The following is a 21,556-nucleotide window of genomic DNA, read 5'->3' as shown; positions in this document are numbered from 1 at the left end:
CATGATCACACTGAGAACCCTGCTTTCAGTACACAGCACCTGCCCCCCGCCACTCTAAAGCCCTTGGAAATGAGCACGGGGTGACCAGGATCCGGCAGCAGCAGAAGCAGGGAGGGCTGGGGGTAGAGGAATTCTTCCCTCCCGTGGGAAGAAGTCCTCTCAGGCTCCCCAGCAGCAGGCGGTGTCTGGCTCTCCCTACCTGCACCGTAAGCAGGAGGCCCATCATCTGCTCAAACGCTAAATAGATGTGAGCAGCACTTTATTGGATCAGCTCAAGGTGATTACGATTCGTTCTTGGAACACGTTCATCACTCTGTAACACCTGCGTGTGACTCGGCTTTCTGGACAGATAGAATTACTCCCGGCTCTGAGCCAACCAGCCAGATCCCGTCATCCTGATGCGAGAGACCCATTCAGATAGACAGGCAAACTTCGCTCCCAGGATTTCTGACCCAGGTTTATCTTGATATTTCCCAGAGTGAAGTTCCCCAACTTTTATTTGGGGTCCTGCACAGCAGCAGTTGACGCACTTATTTTAGTCCTAGGACCTCCTAGTCCCCAAATACAGAAGGCCAACTTATCCAGGTGACAAGCACAATGGCCTCAGAGGGAAGCAACTGGGAAACTTGAGTGTGCGTTCATCACCTGCTTTCTCTGTCCCTCTCTGTCATTGTCCCCACGGGACCTGCCTGTTGAGATACACTAGCAACAACTGCTCTTGCTTATCCCCGAATAACTCAAGCCACATTGAAAGCCTGCAGCCCAAACTTCCAAAAACAAAGTTAATTTCATATAGTCGAACTGCTGTTTTATAAATCATAATTGTGCAACATTCAACCATTTGGACCAAAAAAAAAATAGAACAAACATTTACATACCTGCCAGTTGACTTTATCTAATGTGAACACTTTGCTTTATTACCTTGGGTTTTTTGTTTGTTTGATTGATTTTTTTTTTGGTACTGAGGATTGAACCCAGGGTGCTTAACCACTGAGCCACATCCCCAGTCCTTTTTATTTTTATTTTTTTATTTTGAGACAGGGTCTTGCTGAATTGCTTAGGGCCTCTATAAGTTGCTGAGGCTGGCCTTGAACTTGCGATCCTCCTGCTTCAGCCTCCTGAGTTTCTGGGATTGTAGGTTTGCCTCACCATGTTCAGCTTGCTTTGGTATTCCTCAAGGAATAAAATATTGTAAATATTGTTGAAGCTCTTTGGTGTGCCTTTCCCAAATCTCATTTCCCTCTCTGCCCTCTTCCTTCCCAGAAGTAGCCACTACTCTGAATTTGTGTTCATCGACCTCATACAAGATTTTTCCTATTAGTACATATTCCAATTAGTATATATATATAAATACTATATGCTTATATAAACTATAAAAATATATTAAAATATATATTTATATTTATTTATATATTTTAAAATATACTACTAAATACTATAGGCATATAGTATTTACATTAATACTAATATTATTCCCCCCTGGGAGAAGACAATTCACACATAAATACTGCACATACTCTTCTGCAATTTGTTCCTCTAGCTCAACACTATATTTTGCAGATTTATCTGTGGTGCTTCTCTCAGCCCTGGCTCATGCACATTAACTGCTCTATCATATTCCTTTGTATTAATTTATTTGTGCATTTTCCCTTGATGAATGTTGGCTATCTCTAACTTTTCAGAAATTCAGCAACAAACACTCCTAAGCTTGTCCCCCACTCTGGAACATTCTCCAGGGCCAAGGCTTTCAGAATGACCTGACTGCCACCCACTATCAGAAATGATTTCTACACTGGGACCCAGTGTAACCCCCCCCCACACACACACACACACACACTCACACACAGGCACAGACACACACCAAAGTTCTGAAAAATAATACTCTGACTACATTTTCAAAAGCATTCTCTTAATTTCTATCATAATGCTCTTCATCAGGTTGATGGAGTCCCATTCCTACTCTGCTAAGAGTTCTTAGGAAAGGCTGTTGAGTTTTGTCCAATTGTTTTTCTGCCCATTTAAGATGATCCTAGGGTTTTAAAATTCCGTCCATCAGGTGGAGTGGGGTGTGGATTTCTGAGATTGAGCCAACCTTGCATTCCTGGGATCGGCTTTGCCTGGCTACAAGGCAATGCACTTCATGCCAAGCTGCCAGGTCTGAGGGCACTGTCCTTGGAAGACTGTCCTCATGCCTAATACCAACTGCAAGAGTGCAGGTCCCCAAGGCCTTCCTCACTTCCTACCAGCTGGCTACAAATTGGGGGGCTCCCACAGACTCCTTCAGGTCTGATTATTCAGTAAAATCAAAATTCAGGAAAGCATTCTACTCACAATTACTGTCTTAATTTAACAAAAAACAGAAGTCAGAAAGAACCGGAAGAAGAGACACTGCACAAAGTCTGGGAGGGTTCCAGTCGTAAAGCTTCCTTGTTCTGAGGGACACATTACTCTCTGGGCATCAGAGTGTGACAATGCTTAGAGGACTGGAAAATGGGTAATGTCCCCAAGCCTCGGGGTCCTTCTTGGCTCCTTCATGCAGACAAGATGGACTGAGTCACTGCCACGTGGCTGACCTCAGTCTCTAGGCCCCTTCCTCCCCAGAAGATGCAGCTGATTTCATTTGACTTAAAGCCTCAACCCTCTAGTCACATACCTGGTCTTTCTGGTGTGGCCATTCTGAGTCACCCATTGGCAGAAACCATCAGTCGGGGTCTGAGATACCCACCACAAATAACAAAGGCACTCTTAGGGCTCCGGATGTAGCTCCACGGGACACCACTTGCCTGGCACGCATGAGGCCCATCCCCAGCACAGCGAAGGAAGAAGAGAAAAAGAAATTCTGTTGAGTGGGGGTGTGTCTTTGTGGTAGAGCAGTGCTTACCTCATACGCATGAGGTCCTGGTTTCTGTCCCCTGCACCAAAAAAAAGAAAGAAAAGAAAGGGAAAAAAGAATTGAAAAGAAAAAAGATGCTATCTTTTAGAAAATTCCAGAGTAGAGGTATCACCCAGAAGCCAAGAACAAAGAGAAGCTGAATTCTTCCTTCTGCAGATGTGTTATCCTTTCTAATGTAGCTAAATTTAATTTGCTATTCTGTGTTAAGAACTCCAAATCTATGCTCCTGAGGAATATTAATCTGCACTGTGGTAGATTTTTGACACATACTTTTAATCAAATTTTAAAAGCTTCCTTCTGGTCCCAGTTTGCTAAGTATATTTGACTTTAGTCAGATGCTTTTTCTGCATCTATGAGGATGACGGTATAGTTATTTTCTTTAATTGGTTAATATGATGAATTCTATTATGAGAACTTCTGGTGTTGAGCAATTTCCATTCTAGAAAAATAATTTTTAATGTCATGTAAGCTTTTCTTTTATTGAACATGATCCATTTTAATATCACAAATACTCCTTTTTAAAAGTGAAACTACTTCTCTACATTTGCAAATGCAAATCCTTTTGGCATTGTGTTCCAGGAGCATTTATATGCTTCTGAAAATATCAAATTGAAACCTTATAGAAAATGCAGTTCTCCTATCCACCATTCCTCTTTTTTCTTCCTTAACCCTCCCTGAAGTTATAACTCTTAAGAACCGAGGTGGCCGGGGCTGTAGCTCAGTGGCAGAGCACTTGCCTAGCCCTGGGGAGGCACTGGGTTTAATCCTCGGCACCTCTTAAAAATAAATAAAGAAAAGGCATGTTGTCCATCTACAACTACAAAAAAATTACTCAAATAAATAGAATTTGGTTTGCTTCCTAAGAGGGACTTTCTTTGCATTTATAAACTGTAACATTTTAAATTTTAATAGAACATGCCTATACCCACATGTATGTACATGCTCCACGGTTCAAATCATACAAGTGTAATTCTGCTTTGTCATCTGTAATTTGTTCTGAATTTTTTTCCATGTTGTCACAAGTACACGTGTCCTCATTCTAATAACTTGGCTGTATTATGTCATATGAGAAGACAACCATTCCTCCAGCTACCCTCGAACTTCTCCAGGTAGAAATGAGCGACACTGCTGGTTCTTAATGTATACACGTTTGTTGTTATTTTAACAAATGCTATCAAATCGCTCACCAAAGTGGCTATCCCAGAGCCTTCAATGCACCGGTTGACCTTTCCTCAAGTCCACACATACTCTGGCGAGTTGCTGTGACCTTGATGGAGCAAGGCACAGTCTCTCTCCAAGCCCCCAGTGACTCCATCTGCAGGAGATGGCAGTTGGGTGGCCCCCATCAGTGCCTGAGATGGTGTAATGATAGGTTTGCAGCCTCTGAGTGGGTCGGGAATGACTGCCCTAGAGGAAACCCTGAGAGGAGGAGGGTGCATCTGGCAGTCAAGCTGAAGGCAGGCAATTTAGAAGCACTTGGTCCTCATCTCAGCTCCTCCATTAGCACAGTGACAATTTATCTGGTGCTTTAATGCAAAAGTCCCCTCTGGAAGGCCTGAACACCCTGTTCCAGCAGAGCTCACCTATTAAGGTCACCAAGCTTGACAGAGGACTGGGTCATTCTCATTTTCTGAAACTCCCAGCAAATTAAAATAATAATAATAATAAGGCCAGCAGGGTTAGCAAAACTGTGTGTATCATATTGCCACGGAACAAATAAATACTCTCAGCAAATACAGAGCAACATAATTGCACTGGTCAAAGATAATTATAGGATTTACAGACGATATTAATTCATAATGTAGTACAGATGGTATGGTCCAGGAATGGAATGCACATTTACCACTATATGAAAAATAGCTTTCTTTTCCAAGTCTACCATGGTGATGCTGTGCCTGAATGTTTAAGTGCCCTAGGAAAAGGCTAAATTTGAGCAACTTTCTAAATGTGCAACAGGACATTTACTTTTCCATCCTCCCCGGGTTCAACCACTCTGGGCAGACAGGAAAGAGAGACAGTCTGTTTGACCTTTCTCAGTCCCATACCTGTGTTGAGGACCCACATTCTGAGCAAATGTGAGTGCATTTTATAGTTTTAATCTATGCCTTTGGGTCTATTTTAGCAGAGTGAAAGAGAAAAAAAAAAACGTTCTTCTGCCTTTGGAGTTGTGAAAAGGCAGAGATGACAGAGATGAGGTATGTTCTGGGACATGGAGGAGATTCTGCAACGTGGTGGAGATGGGTTCTGGGAAAGGACAGAGGTGTGTGTCCAAGACAATTTCAGGACTTCAAGACAATATTAATTCATATTCATATTCTGAGACAGGAAGTGGGTGGATTCTAGGCCACCCCCCCCCTTGAGGTAGATACTTAAGTCAAGTACCCGAGGGGGTCCTGGGACCGGGTTGAGAGGTGGATCCTGGTCAGAATGAGGATGATTCTGGGCCATGAGAGAAATGAATTCGGGGACATGGAAGCAGTCGGTTCTAGGACAGGGACAGATGGATTGTGGGCAGGCCAGCCCACTCTTGCTCCCAGAACCCACCCATGCATTGTTCCCCTGGAACCCAAGCCACATCCCATAGACACTCTTGGCTTAATCTCTCCCACAGGCCTCGGCTCAAACCTGGCATCTCGGAGCGGCCTCCCTGCCCCCTCCCCATTAGGTCTGCCCCGACCCTGCCCTGCCCAGCACTGCGCAGCGGGGAGGACTGTACATTTGGAGCTGTAACAGCGGGTCCCGTGTCTACTCGCCGCTAGACCAGGACTCCCTGTGGGCAGGGGCCGTCTGAACAGCGTCGCGCAGAGCTCAGGGCCAGGCACCGAGGTTCCCCGGCTAACGCGTTTTCCATCAGACGAGGATCCTGTTTGATTTGCGATTTCATGCCTGGTGGCCGGGGCCTCAGAAGTCTATGTTGAGTCAATCAATAAAGGAAAGCAGGGCAAGGGGGCGGGGGCGGAGGGGAGTAAAAGAGAATGCAAAGGAGGGAAGGCAGGAGGGAGGCGCTCGGAGAGCTCGGGAGCCCGCGGGAGGGTGAGGGAGACGGGCAGAGCCCGGAGGGCGGGCGACACGGCGCACGGGGACCTGATGAATGACTGTCGCCGCGATCGCCGGCGCGCACCCGGGCCTGGGCAAGCTGTGCGGCTGGGTGTGCAGGGGAAGGACCCTCCGGGGAAGCCCGGGCGCCCGGGGCGCGGCGCGGCAGGTGCACGTGCCGGGGTCCCGGCCCCGCCTGCCCCGCCCGCGCCCCTCCCCGCGGCCCGCCGCGCGCGGCATTGTGGGAGTTGTGGTCCTCGCGGCCCCGCGGAGCGCAGCGCGGCGTCGGCACCGGCGGGGGCACCGGCTCTGCTCGGCTCGGCTCGGCTGGGCTCCGGCGGCGTGGGCCGGGCAGCTGCCGGGCGGTGGCCCCGCGGCGCGGGCAGGGGGTGTCCGCGTGTCAGCGCCCTCGGGCGGCCGCGTTGTTGCCTGTGCCAGCAGCCGCCCCCGCCGCCCGCGCGCCCAGGCGCAGGTAAGCGGCGTCTCCGGGGCTGCGGGGCGGGAGGGCGGCGCGGCCCGGCCGACCCCGGGTCGGGGCTTGGAGGCGCGGGCCGGGCGGTCAGGCTCGCGGTCTCCGCGCTTGGCGCTGCCGCCGAGGATGCTCTCGGACGTCTCGCCCGCATCCCGGCTCGGCTCAGGGGCCCTGCGGCCAGCGCTCGCTACGTGCCGAGCCGCCGCCGTGACGGGGATCGCGGCCGACTGGGCATCACCCTCCTCCTCCGCCTCCCCCTCCCCCTCCCCGCCTGGTCGCAGTCCCCTCCCCCATCTCCCTCCTCCCCCGGGAACCCCGGCTCCTCGCCTCCTCTCCGCCTCTCCCAGCCCTCAGCATCACCCGCTTCCCACATTCCCCGTGGTGACCCACCTCCCCTGTCCCATTAGCTGTAAGGCGCCATAAACCTCCTGCCCTCATCGCAGCCGATCGCCCACTTTTCCTGGCAATACTAACCTTCCCCGTCCCATCCCCCTCACCCCTGACTTCCTGGTGGTCACCATCTGCGTTAACTCATCCTGTGCCTGTCCCTCTTTCCCACTCTCCAGGCCAGTGGGTGCTGAGAACGCTGGCCCAGAGAGTGCGGGAGGGAAGAGCCCCACGGGAAGAGCTGGCCCCAGCGCAGCAGTCTGGCTCCGGAGTGGAGTGGTGAGGGTTGCATGCATCACACTCCTGGCCCAGCGCTGGGCTGCTCCTTTCTGGGTGTCCAGGGTGGCCTGGTCCTGAGGTGACCAGAAGCTCTTGAACACTGGGCAGCCCCTTGAACTGGCCATTTAAACTGGGGTAGCTGGGTCAGGCAGGGTCTGCAGGCGTTCATCCTGTCAGAAGTTACATTTGATTGGGCTTGAATTTGAACCCTATTCCCCAGAGCCAACTGACATTTAAGGTCTGAGTTTGCATGTTATTAAAGTGTGGAGCCCTGAGATGTTTCCATCCGTGGTGGGGACAGAAATGAAACATGCAAATGAACAGATGTGGGTAGAAGGCTGGAAGTTACTGTTGTCCCTGAGAGAAGGAGCTGTGTGCTCCTGTGGCGGTGGTGGCTGTCGCTGGGGGGTTGAATGTTTGGAGCAATTCATAAGAAACGACCACGTTTGAGGGTTTCTTTTAGTGTCACGGATAGGCTGTGGGCTTGTACATCCACCTCTGGTCTCCAGACTATTTTGGCTAAAAGTGATTGGCAGGTATAGAAAGTCCAAACTTCAGCTCTCAGGTTCATGGCCTCCTGAGGAGGGTCTGAAGCTGGGATTCAGGGCCTCAGGTCTTCACAGCTGTTGGTTGGCTGCTGCTTGGAGAGGGAGCATGGCTGACAGATGAGGCTTCCCGGAGGAGGGGGGGGGGGCAGCTGGGTGGCCAGTGGCGAGGTCCCTCATCATCTGCCCAGTTCTCTGTGTCTGCATTTTGTGGACTTAAACTTGAGTGATTCGCAGGGCTGCTGGGAACTAACACTTAACAGGTGTGTTAAATTATCGCCATCTCACTCTTAGAGCATCCAGGAAGAAACTGCTCCTGAGAGACAGAGTTTGAGAATTCCAATTAGGATATCAGCACAGTGGTTGGGGGAATCCTTTCCCTAAAAGCACTAGTTCTCTCCCTCCTGACAGCTTCACGCTGAATTTCAGGAATCCCGGGGTTCTGCCTGGGATGGCTGGAAACAAGACACCTTTCTTTAATCTGGGTTGAGAGGAAGGAGCTGCTGGTCTAGGAGAAGACAAGAGGGATGAGTCTCCAATAGTGGGACCCAGCCCTTCCCTGTTCTGCATCCGAGGAGCAATTGGGACCATGTTGGGGGGAGGGTAGCTTCTAACCTCCCCACACTGGTATTTTTCCTAGAAACATAAAAAAAATTCCCATGAATATTCAGAGTGTGTTTTTGACTTACTAAACATCATAGTCAAGTGATTCTTTATTCAACCAAAACTGGGAAGAAGCCAGTAGGCAGTTAATGAGCACCTAAGGTTTCCCTTAGCAAGCCTGGGGACAGAAAAATCACTTGCGATTTGGGTCTGAAGAGCGCCGGGGGTTCACATTGAGCTGTTGGGATCCAGTGGAGTCCACCTTTCACCACCCTCCTCTGGTTGGCTGGCCAGCCCTAGGGGGTGCCGCCCCTCCTGGCAGTCACCAGCACTTATTGGGTGTTCCCAGCGACACAGTCATAAGTACTTTGTGTGCGCCTTCAGCCGGAGAGAAGAATGTGAGCCCCATTTGTTGGTTACAGAAGCTGAGACTTGGCGAGGGCCGTGACCTGCCTGGGGTTGGCATCGACACTTGACCCTGCCCGTCTCCAGTTTGGGCTCATAACTTCTCTGCTGAGCAGCAAAAGTTTTCCAGGCCAAGTGTGTCCCCAGGGAAAGGGGAGGGTCCCATCTCCCCATTTGTTCAGCTGTCTTACTATATTCCCAGGAGAGAAGGGGAAAACACTAAGTGACGTCCCCAGGTGAGGAGAGGTAGAGGCTTGTTGAGGAACAGAGCGCTGTTGTTCCCAGCTGCTCAGAAAAAGCGAGGCAGAGAAAGGGATTCGCAGACACGCAGCCCAGGTCTGAGAGGGTCGCGCCGCTGGGCACCGGGGCCGTGATCCTGCCCTTGGGTTTCTGGATAACCGTGGTGTTGGCCACTGGCCCAACTGTAGGCAGGATGAGTGGCAAACCACAGCTTCCTGTTTGGGAAAGTGCAGGAAACTGAGTCACAGGCCTGGAGGGCTCCTACTTCCACGCCACCCCATTGCTCACTGACCATGTGGGTGAGCTCGAGCCTTGTCTCCAAGCTGGAAAGCAGAAGAAGCCCCGTGTCGGCCTCAGGTGTGACCCCGGGGCACCCACTTCCTTTCCCAAGTCGGTATTAGCCTAACCCTGGACTGAGGGCAGCCAGATTCAGTAAGAATGGTGATGTGCTTGGGAAGAGAAAGGCTAACCACTCAGACAGACCCTTTGTCATTGATGAGGTACTTTTGAAACCAGCTTCCTTTTCCCTTAAAGGCAGTAATGAAAGGGGAATAAAAGAAGTAAGATGGACACACGTAGGCTTAGAAGGCACATGGAGTTTGTATCCAGGCTCTGGCTGTGTGACTTGGGTGAGCTGTTTGATCTCTCTGGGCCTCAGTTTTCTCATCTCTAAAATGGGGACAGTAGCACCTCCTAGGGTGTCACAGAGTTACCAGGCCATCCCTGATGGATGTAGAGGAGCAACGGCTGGTCTTTTGGGAAATGGGGGTGCAGGTAAAATGAGGTAGGGTATACAAGACTGCCAAGTGTCCCCTACCATCAGGGGCCTTACAAAATGACCCAGAGCTTTACACTTGAAGAGTCTTTAATGTTTAACATTTATGCTGTGTTCTCTTTCTTTCATTCCAGGTTTGGATTTTAGAAAAAAAGTCTTCTGGCAGAGACCTGGAGCTTGCTAGTGTGATATAGACCACCTCCTGCCACCCTGCTGCAGTGACTTTCGCTGGGAGTGGAGTGGCAGGTCCAGCTGGCCAGCCTCAGCATTCATCGATGTCACCCGTGGCAGGCTGCGAGGAACAGTGGTGGCCATGCCCTCCTCAGCCCCAGCGGCTCCTTCTCCCCCACGCTAATCTGCATGGTGTGGGTGCCCCTGGGACCCCAGAGGACTGAACGTCTGATCTGGCTTCACACCCCCAGTAACAAGTCCCCCAAGATGTCGCTGGAGTGGCTGGTAGCCTGGGGCTGGTCACTGGACGGCCTCAGGGACTGCGTGGCCACCGGCATCCAATCGGTGCGGGACTGCGACAGCACGGCCGTGGTCACCGTAGCCTGCCTGCTGGTCCTGTTCGTGTGGTACTGTTACCACGTGGGCAGGGAGCAGCCCCGGCCCTACGTGTCGGTGAACTCGCTCATGCAGGGCGCCGAGGCGCACGGGCTGCAGAATGGCTTCGCCTACTGCCAGGCGCCCGAGTGCGTGCGCTGCACCCACGAGGGCCTCAACCAGAAGCTCTACCACAACCTGCAGGAGTACGCCAAGCGCTACTCGTGGTCCGGCATGGGCCGCATCCACAAGGGCATCCGCGAGCAGGGCCGCTACCTCAGCAGCCGGCCCTCCATCCAGAAGCCCGAGGTCTTCTTCCTGCCCGACCTGCCCACCTCGCCCTACTTCTCCCGGGACGCGCAGAAGCACGACGTGGAGCTGCTCGAGCGGAACTTCCAGACTGTCCTGTGCGAGTTCGAGGCCCTCTACAAGGCCTTCTCGAACTGCAGCCTCCCGCAGGGCTGGAAGCTCAACAGCACCCCCAGCGGGGAGTGGCTCACCTTTTACTTGGTCAATCAGGGGGTTTGCGTCCCCAGGAACTGCAGGAAGTGCCCACGGACGTACCGCTTGCTCGGAAGCCTTCGGACCTGTATTGGGAACAATGTTTTTGGAAATGCGTGCATCTCCGTGCTGAGCCCCGGGACTGTGATCACGGAGCACTACGGACCCACGAACATCCGCATCCGGTGCCACTTAGGTAGGTGGCGGGGACAGGGGTCCGCGGCGTGCACGCGTGTAGTACCGCGCCTCTGCCGTCGGAGAAAGGAAACACCAACACCGTAAGAGCTCAGAGAGCCAGGCGTGTGTTGGGTTCGCGGTGCTTTTACCGGAGGTGGATGATCTTGTGTTAGTAGTTGGGACAGCACCAGCTGAGTCCTGGAAGGAATTTGACGTCACTGTGAACCTAGGGTTTTGTTCTTGGTTTTTTTTGGCGGGGGGCGGTAGGGAGGATTGAGCCTAGAGGTGCTTAACCACTGAGCCGCATCCCCACCCCTTTTTAATTTTTGAGACAGGGTCTCTAAGTTGCTTAGGGCCTTGCTAGTTGCTAAGGCTGGTTTTGAAATTGTGATCCTCCTGTCTCAGCCTCCCATGTGGCTGGGATTACAGGTGTGTAAAGCTGCACCGGGTCTAGTATAAACCTAATTATTATTATTATTTATGGTTCTGGAAGTGGACTCAGGGCCTCAGATATGCTTAACACACACTCTAACATATGCCCTAAGCCAATGTCTGAGGGGCGCTCTGGCCAGAACTTTTTGCAGTGAGGAAGACGTTCTCCATCTTCATTGTCCAATACTAGGTCCTAACCACCTTCGCCCCAAGTGCTTGAACACAGCTGGAGTAACCGAAAGGTTCAATTTTTAATTTTTTTTGGTTTTGAGGTTCTGGGAACTGAACCAAGGGTGCTCTACCGCTAAGCCACACCCTCATCCCTTTTTATTTTTTATTTTGAGTCAGGGTCTTGCTAAGTTGCTGAGGCTGACCTTGAATCTGCGATCCTCCTGCCCCAGCCCCCCCCCCCCCCCGGGTGGCTGGGATTGCAGGTGTGCATCACTATGCCTGGCTTGATTTCAGTTTTAATGGCCACATTTGGCCAGTGGCTACTGTCTCAGCCAACATAGCTCTAGAGCCAAAAGCTATCATAAAGACCCTTGAGGTTCCTAGTGGCTTTAAGAACCTGTGAAAGGTACGTTGGTGCTTCCTGATCATCAAGGAGGATGTGAGGCCTGGTGGAGAGTCCTGGGAGGTGGAAGTGTGTGTGTTCAGCAGTGGGGCAGGGTCTGGGGCAGGCCACCTGCACTGCGGCCGTCCCATGAGCTGGCTGCATATTGCACCTCTCTGAGCCTCGGCTTCCTCAGGTAGAAAATGGAGGTCAAATGACGGTTCTCTGCAGAGCCAGCCTGACGCCCGGCCAGGGATGTGTATCACAGAGCCTCTGCCATCAAGGCAGGCCTAACCACAGCTTGGTGAGCGGGGTTCTCAGTCCCCAGGATGCCATGTTCCTGGTGGACTGTGACAGAGGCTGGCTCTGGGGCCATGGATCAGTCGCTAGCCTCCCAGGCTGGAGCGAGCCGAGATGGACAGCAGTAGCTTTAGGAAGGGACCACATGGCTTGGGCTTCAGAGGGGACAAGGAAAAGTGCAGTGGGGTTTCCTGAGTGTGCTCTGCAGGGGACCACGCTGGAGCTGCCTTGGGGAACCCCCTGCAGCAGCCCTACTCCCCCACCCTTGGGTGGGCACTCACTCTAGAAGACGCTGCTCCTAAACTCCAGAGAAGAAACGTCTAGACAGAGCCCTGGACGTGGTGGGGATTTCAAGAGCCAGGGCCGGGCAGGGGAGCTCCTGAGCCATTCTCAAGTCACGGTCAGCTGTGAGACTGGGTCTTCTTGGGCCCCAGAATCCCCCCTGCAAAATGGAGAAGTTGGACTTACCTCCCAGGATGGCCGAGAGGATTGAAGGAGTGACATCCTGCTTGGTCACTGGGACAGTGCCTGGCACACGTGGCTAAATGCTAGGTGGTAGCCGTCATGGTCAACCTGGTGTTGGAGGGTGTGAGAAGTGACCCGCAAGACGTGGTCACTGCCCTTGGGACATGGCGGATGAATGGCTTAGGGAACAAGCAGATATGAACCCAGGCCTGGCCCCCTTCCCGGTGCCCTTGGGCAGGCCCGGGGCTGAGCCTGTTGGCCCTCTGTGCTGGGCGGAGCCGCCTCCCTGCAGGGCTACCCTAGAGCAGCGGGCACACACCTTGGCAGGAGGGGCCAGGCAGGTCATCTGTGTGGCATGACGCTAAGCCAAGGGACGACGTGGTCAGTGAACCACTGGGCAGGGCTCCAGGCGCTCCGAGCTGAGCTGGCGCTGCAGACAGGCTCTGGGCAGGCGCGGGGTGGGGGGGACCTGACCCAAGGGCGGAGGGGGCCTGCCAGGCGGAGTGCGGGCGCAACCCTCCCTGGGGCTCGGGTCGCCATGGCCAGGTGAGCGGTGGGCCAGGCAGCCAGAGGCCTCAGGCCAGCTGGGCATCGGGCTGTTGAGGGGTGCTGGGGATGGGACCCAGGGCCGCGGGGGGAAGGGCAGGCAGAGGCGCTGCGGGCAGATGTGGTGAAGTGCCAGGCTGATGCCGCCACCAGGGACGGGTAGCAAAGAAGTCCCCGTCACCACCGCCCCACCCCCGTGTACCAGCGCCTCCCCGCCCCGCACAGTGGACATCAGTGTAGAACAGGACCTCAGGCCCTGGGCATGGCCCTCCTGGGCCCAGCTAGTACTTGCAACAAAAGGGGGTCCTCCTGTCCCCGCACAAGATGTGGCTGGGTCCCTAGGGCCAAGGCCACCTCCACGGCCAGGTTCCTCCGCGTGCTTCTCACGCAACCAGGCCCACGTTGAAGTGCACCCCGTGACCTTGTGTGTTGGCCGAGCAGGTCCCCTCCTGCGGGTCCCCTCCTGCGGCCACACCTGTGCCCACTGTCCCAGCTGAAGGGAAGGAAGCACGCAGTCCTGGGCCTCTGCTCCCTCCCCCGCCTCCTCGTCCCTGTCCCTCCACACCAGGGAGCCTCCAGCTGTCCCACAGTGTTCTGTGGAGTGCTGGGCCCTGCCGTGAGCTCCCTCTGGGCTGTCGCTCCATGCTGACCACTCCGGGCCCGCCGTCACCCCTTGTGGGGCAGGCTGTGACAGGCCCCTGTACGGATGCCCACTCAGGGAGCAGCTCTAGACCCCGACTCACCAGGCAGATGTCCAAAAGTCACATGAGAAGACCAGAGTGTGCACAGCCACCCCGGGCACAGGGAGGCCCTCGCTGTCACTGTGGGTGTGGACGGTGCCCAGCCATCCAGCAGAAGGGGCCAGAGTCCCAGCCTGTGTTTCCTGCCCCCTCCCAGTTGCTGGCCTGTGGGGACAGTCCCCCGGTGTCTCCCTGCTTCCGTCATGGTTGGTGGGACAAAGGAGCAAACTCTAGGCCACCGAGGATCCTGGGACTGGCGGGACTGTCCAAGGCCATGCGGGGCCCGTCTGTTCCCCAAGGGCCTCCCAAATGCTCTGGGGGGAGTCTTCCTCGTTTGTGCCCCCCAGGCTGGTTGATGGGCGGAGGGCAGGAGGCCGGGCTGCTCCAGGCTGGAGCAGAAGGCAGGGAGTGAGGACAGGGAAGGCCGCGGTCAGCCAGCCAGCCGCACCCCGCTGCCCCGACGCAGCAGCAGTGAGTCCTGGAGGGGCCCAGGGAGAGGGGAGCCTCCTTCCGAACCCCTGGGTGGACTGGCCCTGCAGAGAGTTCTCTCGTCCCAAAGCCTTCGCAAGCAGCAGAGTGACCCCAGCTGAGCCGCTGAGCACCGTCCGGAGACGGAGTGTTGGCAGTTTGAACATGGAGACCACAGCCGTGAGCAGAGACCTCCGTGTAGCTGCTCGTGACCTGTGACTGTCATCAAAGTGTCCAGTAGCTATTTTTCTTGGTTCAAAGCAGATCGGCCCCAGCAAGGGCCAAATAGTGACTTTTCAGCAGATCCAGTCACTGCTCCATTACTCCCAGAGTGATACGGTGGCCTCTGCACAGTGTTTATGTGGCACAGACCTGCGCAGTGACCTTCAGTTACTGGTGACAGGGTTGCATAGCAGCCTTGGAAGGTACATATACTAATGTCCCCTTTTCACAGATGAGGATGGTGAGGCTCAGAGAGGTTGAGTGGCTGGCCCAGAGTCACACAGCACAGACAGGTCTCAGCTCATCATCTGTCCCAAGTCCTCTGTCCTTCCTACACCTCCATGTGGTCTCCTCCAAGAGCCATCCACTTTGGCTTAAAGAGTACATAAAAATATTCCAGTTGCCAGAGAGAAAGAGAGAGTGTTTTTGTCATAAGGACCCTGGATCCAGAGGGCATGCTGACTTGCTCAGGGTCACCCTTAGCCCAGTGCATCACTGAAGACAGATGGAGCCACCACTGACCCGCCCCCTCTCAGGGCTTCCTCCCAAGCCCTTCCTCCCAAGCCCTTCCAGGCTGACCCACGCCCTGAGGAAGCCATCAGGCAGCTGAGACAGTGCCTTTCTCTGTGGCTGCCGAGATGGTGGCAGCAGCCAAGTGTCTCTGCTGAGGCTGGGAATGGGGACGTGAAGGCCAGCGGTGTCCCCAAGGGATGGCCCTGGCTCGGCCTCACCGATGTCTCCAGCACCTGGCTCCTTGTGAGGGTGCCCACCCGTGCCCTCCTGAGGCCCACCACTTCCTTAGGGTGGCCTCCGGGTTGCAGGAGGAGGCCAGGAACCACACAGAGCCTCCACCCTGGGCCTCAGAATGGGTTAGAAGGTGGAATTCAAAGAGGCGAGCCCCTCGTAGGCCGTAGGCGGTTCGTTGCAACTAGAAAGCCCAGGGGACAGGACTGTGGTGACAGCTGTGGACGGTGGTCTGGCTGGCTTTCACTCTCTGTTTTCCCCACAAGGGCTCAAGACTCCGAGCGGCTGTGAGCTGGTGGTGGGGGGCGAGCCCCAGTGCTGGGCCGAGGGCCGCTGCCTGCTCTTCGACGACTCCTTCCTGCACACCGCGTTCCACGAAGGTGGGTCCCCCCACGTCGTCGTTTTGTTTTTAACAGATTTTATTTTTTTGCCGCGTGCATGGGAAGCGCCCCTGGATCTCAGAAGGCAGCAGGTCCCTCTCCCTGTGGTCACTGTAAGTGGAAGACCTTCAGCTTGTATTTCCTTAGATTTCTTTTTTCTTTCTTCCTTTCAGTCATTTGCCTCTGAGATTCCCTTCTGGCCACCTAGTGCGTCCCTCGGGCTCTGTGACCAGAAAATGGTACCAGGGATTGAACTCAGGGCCCTCGACCACGGAGCCCCATCCCCAGCCCTGTTCTGTGTTTTATTTAGAGACAGGGTCTCACTGAGCTGCTTCGGGCCTCCCTTTTGCTGAGGCTGGCTTTGAACTCGTGATCCTCCTGCCTCAGCCTCCTGAACCACTGTGACAGGCAGGCACCAGAGCACCCTGGCAGATTTTAGTTCTTAAAGAAATTTTAGGGGGCTGGGGCTGGGGTTCAGTGATAGAGCACTGGCCTAGCAAGTGCGAGGCCCTGGGTTTGATCCTCAGCACCATATAAAAATAAATAAATAAAATAAAGGTATTGTGTCCAACTACAACTAAAAAATAAATATTAAAAAAAAAAAAAAAAGTTTTCGGTTTCCAGAAGAAAACTGAGCAGAAAGTACCAAACATGGTCCTTCGCATCCCGGCCCCCAGCTGCCCAGATCTGGACGCGTTATTACCTAAGTCCGAGCTCAGGTCTGGGCTTGCTCTCGGTGTGGCTTTGGACAGAGGGGACAGTGTTGTAGCCAGTGATTCCACTGCTTAAGAACAGCACCTGTCCCCGCCTGGCCAGCTGCCCTGCAGTCCACCTGCTCAGAGCCTCGTGAGCCTGGGGATCAGAGGAGGGAGGTGTTGTGAGCCAGGCCAGGGACAGCACAGGTCCCCAGCCCAGAGCATGCAGGGTCAGGTCCTGCCACACCTGGGTCCTGGCCACGGGCCACCAACCTCTCCTGTGTCCCCCTCCCCACAGGGTCGGCAGAGGATGGCCCCCGGGTGGTCTTCATGGTGGACTTGTGGCATCCGAACGTGGCGGCGGCCGAGCGGCAGGCCCTTGACTTCATCTTTGCTCCTGGGCGATGAGGACACTTCCCCGCTGGAGCGGCCAGGGGGGCCGGGGCACACCTGGGCGGACCCGGGACAGTGCGCCCGCCCGGCCACAGGCCACGCTCAGCACCTGCCTCCCGGGAAGCGCCCTGGGATCTTGGAGGGCGCGGTCCCTCTGCCGCGTGGTCACTGTAAATGGAGCCCTGCAGCTTGTGTTTCCTTAGGTTTCTTTTCTCCTCCTTCCTTCCAATTGTCGCTTCTGAGATTCCTTTCTGGCCAGCTAGCGCGTCCCCTGGGCCCGTGACCAGGGACGCGGTGCCTCTTTGAGTCCGTCTGTCGCGTCGCCCCTTGGTTTCTTCATGTTTTCAAACAGAGTAACCAAACGGCCACCGTCCGGCTGTCGGAGACGAAGCTGCTCGTGGTCACCTCTAGGCAAAGCAGACGCCAGCCAGCCAGCCACGCGGCCCCTTTGCTGGCACACGGAGGATCCTTCGGCCGCCCAGGGCAGGGGACAGTCTGAGGTCTCCGCTCCTGGCTGGCTCTGGTGGCAGGGAGCGGGCCTGCAGATCTCCCCAGGGGTGGCGTCCAGGGTCGGGGAACTGTGGCCACTGTCCTCTTGCCCAAAGCCGTCAGTTCCCTGCAGGGACCGGCCCTCCACTGGTGGCTTCCTCCAGAGCCAAGGCCGGGGTCCTCCAGAGCCGGGCCGGGCTCCCAGGCCAGCAGTGGCCACTCACCTCACTGCCCACAGATGCCCACTGCCAGGCCAGGCCGGGCACAGCCCCTCAGCGTCTGGAGTCCAGGGTGGTCCAGGGCAGGGCCAGGCTGCCTGGGGGGGAGGCTCGCCACCCGACTCCCAGCAGGGCTGTCCCCGATGATGGCAGTGCCAGCTCTGACCAAAGCGTCCCTTTTGACCTGGAGTCTGTTCCCGTGATTTTCTCCCTGTTTGTTCGCGAAGGTTCCAGCGGCCGCGGGGGGCCGCTGTGTGCCTTGCCGTCCCGCGAGGCTGCGTGCCCAACAAAGGTGACCGGGGCCAGCGTGGGTGAGGGCTCAGGGAGGCCTGCAGACCCCAATACCTAGGGCCACTGCACCAGCTGGGTGGCCTCCTGTGAAGACATGTCCGCCCGTAGGAGAGGCCCCGGTGAAACAGCTTCCCTTAGCTGAGAGCCGAGGGGAGCCACACGAGAGGGACCTTGTGGGGACAGTGTCCCGGGGCCAGTGGAGGTCCACGCAGCACAGCAGCAGGATGGGGCACACAGCTCTGGCGCTGGGCCTGTTGGTGTCCTAATATGAACCGAGGTCCCCAGGAGGGGCCGTGTGCGAGAAGCCGGGATCTGAAGCGCCGGGTGTCACTGGCTGTGTGTGAAGAGGACACGTCTGTGGCGGGCGAGGGGAACACAGGAGGCAGGGTTGTCACCCGGAGTCCCCGTGCCCGTCGCGTGTCTCGTCAGAGAATCGCCGAGGTGCATGACCCCACACGAGCCGACCTTCCTGCTCCAGTTTACAAACCAACAGCCACACGGACACCTGGCTGCCCGGCCCCCTGTCATGGTTGGGGACAGAGATAAATAAAGGATCTTGCTGAAAACCAGAGTGACGTGGTGATGTCGTCTGTGGGGAGGAAGAGGAGGCTGGCGTGAGCCCAAGGGACGGGTGCCCCGGGAATTTGTGCCCCTGGTTATTGAATCATGTCACAGAGGTGGGGGGACTGCCCCAGCGGGCGGACAGAGTGGCCGAAGCAACGGTCCTTCCAAGATCAGGGGTGGGGAAGCCCATCTCCAGAACGCCAAGAGCTACAGCTGTCACCTGGGCAGGGCACAGGGACGCTGGCTTCAGCCCAGCCGGGCATCAGGGCTGGGTGGCAGGAGGCACTCCCTGTCACCTGGCAAGTCACTTAACCCAGTCTGCCCCCTGGAGAGACAGTACCTGCCCTTAAAGGGCCAGCACTGGTTCCTCCCTGCAGTACCAAGGACACCTGGTAGAGAAATAGCCCGTGTGTCCTAAAGCGGGCAGCAGGGACTGGTGGCCAGGAGCCCCGGGAGCTGCCTGACCACCAGGTGTTCCGCACTCAAGCCCAGCTCCAGCCACAAGAGTCCCTGGGTGCCACAGCAAGCAGAAGGGAGGTGTGCCCGCCGCCTGGGGCCCTGGTGTTCTCACCTCCCATGTGTGTGCAGCCAGTTGCAGCTGCTAAGGTGACCTCCGTGTTTTGTGGGGACACCGGGGTGGGGAGGGGGCCTGGCTGCCCCTGCAGAGGGGACCCCACCTCCCAGGACAGCAGCAGCCTGGGAACGCCCTTCAGACCCTGCGGTCGGGCAGGACCAGCCCCTTGTCCACGCAAGGTCACCCAGGCCCCCCGACCCAGTGGGCCCTGAACTCTTCTCCCAGAGGTGCCTGTTTGTCATTCCCCAGAGTCACCTACATCCTCCGTGTTTGATGCCGCTGAGCAGACTAATGGCATCGAGTGCCTACAACATGGAGCAGGGGAGAGGCAGGGTGGCCCTGTGGCCTGGCTCTGGACGCTGCTGCACAGGAAGCCACCGGGAGCTTTGATTCACACTGGTGCCCCCCACCGCCCCGCGTGCCAGGGCACCTTCCCTGGGGGGGATACCAGGCTGCCCTGTGACTCGTTTCCTGTCGTGTTCTAACCTGCAGCTGGGGCTGAGGGGCTCTGCTCTGAGGGGCCAGGATGGGAAGGTCTTGGAAACAAGCTGGCTGGAGAGCGGCATCGGCTCTGTCCCCGTGTGGCCCTGGGCACCTGAACCCAGCTTCTAAAGGGACAGCTGTGTTTTTTTTTGAGGGGGAGGATACCAGGAATTGAACTCAGGGGCACTCGACCGCTGAGCCCCACCCCCAGCCCTATTTTGTATTTCATTTAGAGACAGGGTCTCACTGAGCTGCTCAGGGCCTCACCATTGCTGAGGCTGGTTTGAACTCTTGATCCTCCTGCCTCAGTCTCCTGAGCCACTGGGATGGCAGGCGTGCGCCACCGCACCTGGCTCCCTTTTTATTCTTAAGCCAAGCTTGAGTTATGGTTCCTATCCGTAGCCACCAAGACGTCCTCCTCCACTGCACGCCTCGCCTGTGGGGCCTGGCGCCTGCTCTCAGAGGCGCAGCGTGAGAACAACGATCAGGCAGGTTCTGGGAGGACAGGAGGGACTGCACGTGTGTGTGTTAGACACAAAGAGGAAGAGCCCAAGCCAAGTCCAAAGTGCTGTCCTCAAGACCATCTCGCCCGCTCTGCAGCCTTCCCTAACATTGGCCTCCTCGCTGACTTGCTGACAGATGTAAATGCAGGAACAGGACAGAATAAGGCCACATGTTACAGAGGTGCTGACAGAAGGCATGACAACCCCCAAGCAGACTATGGCATTAGGTGGCAGGAGAGGAGGATTGGGGACTTCTGCCTCCTTCCCAGGAGTCCTATCGGTCCTCTTCCCTGCCTCCCCGCCCTGCCTCCTGCTCCCCACGCCCCGTATTTGAACCACCCCAGGTTCATAGAGTGCTTTCTCCAAGCACAGAGAGCACGCCCCATGAGGGTCCTTCTGCATCGTGCCATTAGATCCTTGTGGCCCGGACAGGGACAGTCACACACCCTTAACACACGAGGAAGCCAGGCTCAGCATGAGCAGTCACTGTGAACAGGGCCCTGTGGCCGGCAGAAGCTGGAATGAGAAGCCAGTGATCCAAGCCTCTGTCCACAGGTTCCTCGTCAGATTCAACCGACCTGGGTCAAAACTATTCTGGAAAAAAATTGTACTGACTTCTTGTCATTGTTTAAACAACACAGGCCACGACCGTTCACCCACCATTGACACTGCGTTAGTTGTTGTAAGTTAGAGATGGCTTGAAGCACACAGGGGGCTGTGTGACCCCTGTGCCAGAAGTGACTTGCATGTCCCTGGGTTTTGGTATCCACTGGGGTCTTGGAACCAGTTACCCATGGAGACTGAGAGAGGGCTGCACACCAGGTTCTGGACGTCTGCCTGACACTGGGTGGGGGCGGTGGTCTGCCTTCTCAGGACACTCCTGACACTCCTCTGCTGAGGGTCCACAAGAAACCAAGCCCCTTGTTTTATCAAAGAGGACACCAAGGGTCAGAGAAATAAAGTGACCGACCCTGATTTCCACGGCAGTAAGGTGCGGAGCTGTGATTTGGACCCGGCTCTGGGACACCAAAGCCTGCGTGCTCCAGGAGGGACAGCCCCTGGCAGCAGCTCTGCAGACCTCGGGTGAAGGAAGCGCCTCCAATCTGTACCTGCCACCTGCCCACAGGGCTCTGGCCAGGACCCAGGCCTTTGCCTGGGAGTGCTCCTCCCAGCCACCAGGATGGCGGGACAGGGGGAAAGGGCTGCCTCTCGCCCTGCTTCTCTCTCAGGAGCCAGCGTCCCTTCTGCTGAAACCACACCAAGCCACCCCTGCTTAAAGTCTCCTCCTGGCCCAGACCTTGCAGGCCTGCATGGCCCTTCGTGGGGGCCACCTCTCCCACTCCCCGCACTGCCCTCTGGAAGGACAGGGTGCCTGGAATCACCAGCACCAGTATTGCATTTGCAGGCGGGTGTATTAGTTTCCTTGGCTGCTGTAACAAATGATCTCAGTATCTTAAAGCAAACGAGATTCATTGTCACGGTTCTGGAGGCTGGACATCCAAGATCGGTCTCACTGGACCTCATTCCACGTGTTCATAGTCACATATCCACCCTCTGCGGGCTCCAGGGTCCATTCCTTACCTTTCCCAGCCTCCAGTGGCTGTGGGCTTCCTGTCAACCTCCACCAAGAGAAACAC

The 21,556-nt window shown here is 55.7% G+C and overlaps 1 protein-coding gene across 1 annotated transcript; it reads left to right on the top strand.

The window, feature by feature from the left end:
- The first annotated feature begins 6,300 nt into the window (after positions 1–6,300).
- Asphd2 (aspartate beta-hydroxylase domain containing 2) lies at positions 6,301–18,360 on the top strand. Its single transcript, XM_046427221.2, has 4 exons — positions 6,301–6,401; positions 9,770–10,878; positions 15,596–15,709; positions 16,703–18,360. The coding sequence occupies exons 2-4, from the start codon at positions 9,996–9,998 to the stop codon at positions 16,810–16,812; spliced, it is 1,107 nt and encodes a 368-aa protein (XP_046283177.1). The 5' UTR covers positions 6,301–6,401; positions 9,770–9,995; the 3' UTR covers positions 16,813–18,360.
- Positions 18,361–21,556: the final 3,196 nt, after the last annotated feature.

Source organism: Marmota monax, unplaced genomic scaffold (genome assembly GCF_021218885.2).
Source record: "Marmota monax isolate L192 unplaced genomic scaffold, Marmota_monax_Labrador192_F-V1.1 WCK01_AAM20220418_F8-fsc00177, whole genome shotgun sequence".
Classification (NCBI taxonomy): Eukaryota; Metazoa; Chordata; class Mammalia; order Rodentia; family Sciuridae; genus Marmota; species Marmota monax.
Note: the sequence above shows the minus strand (reverse complement) of the source record. Positions and strands in the feature narration are given on the sequence as shown.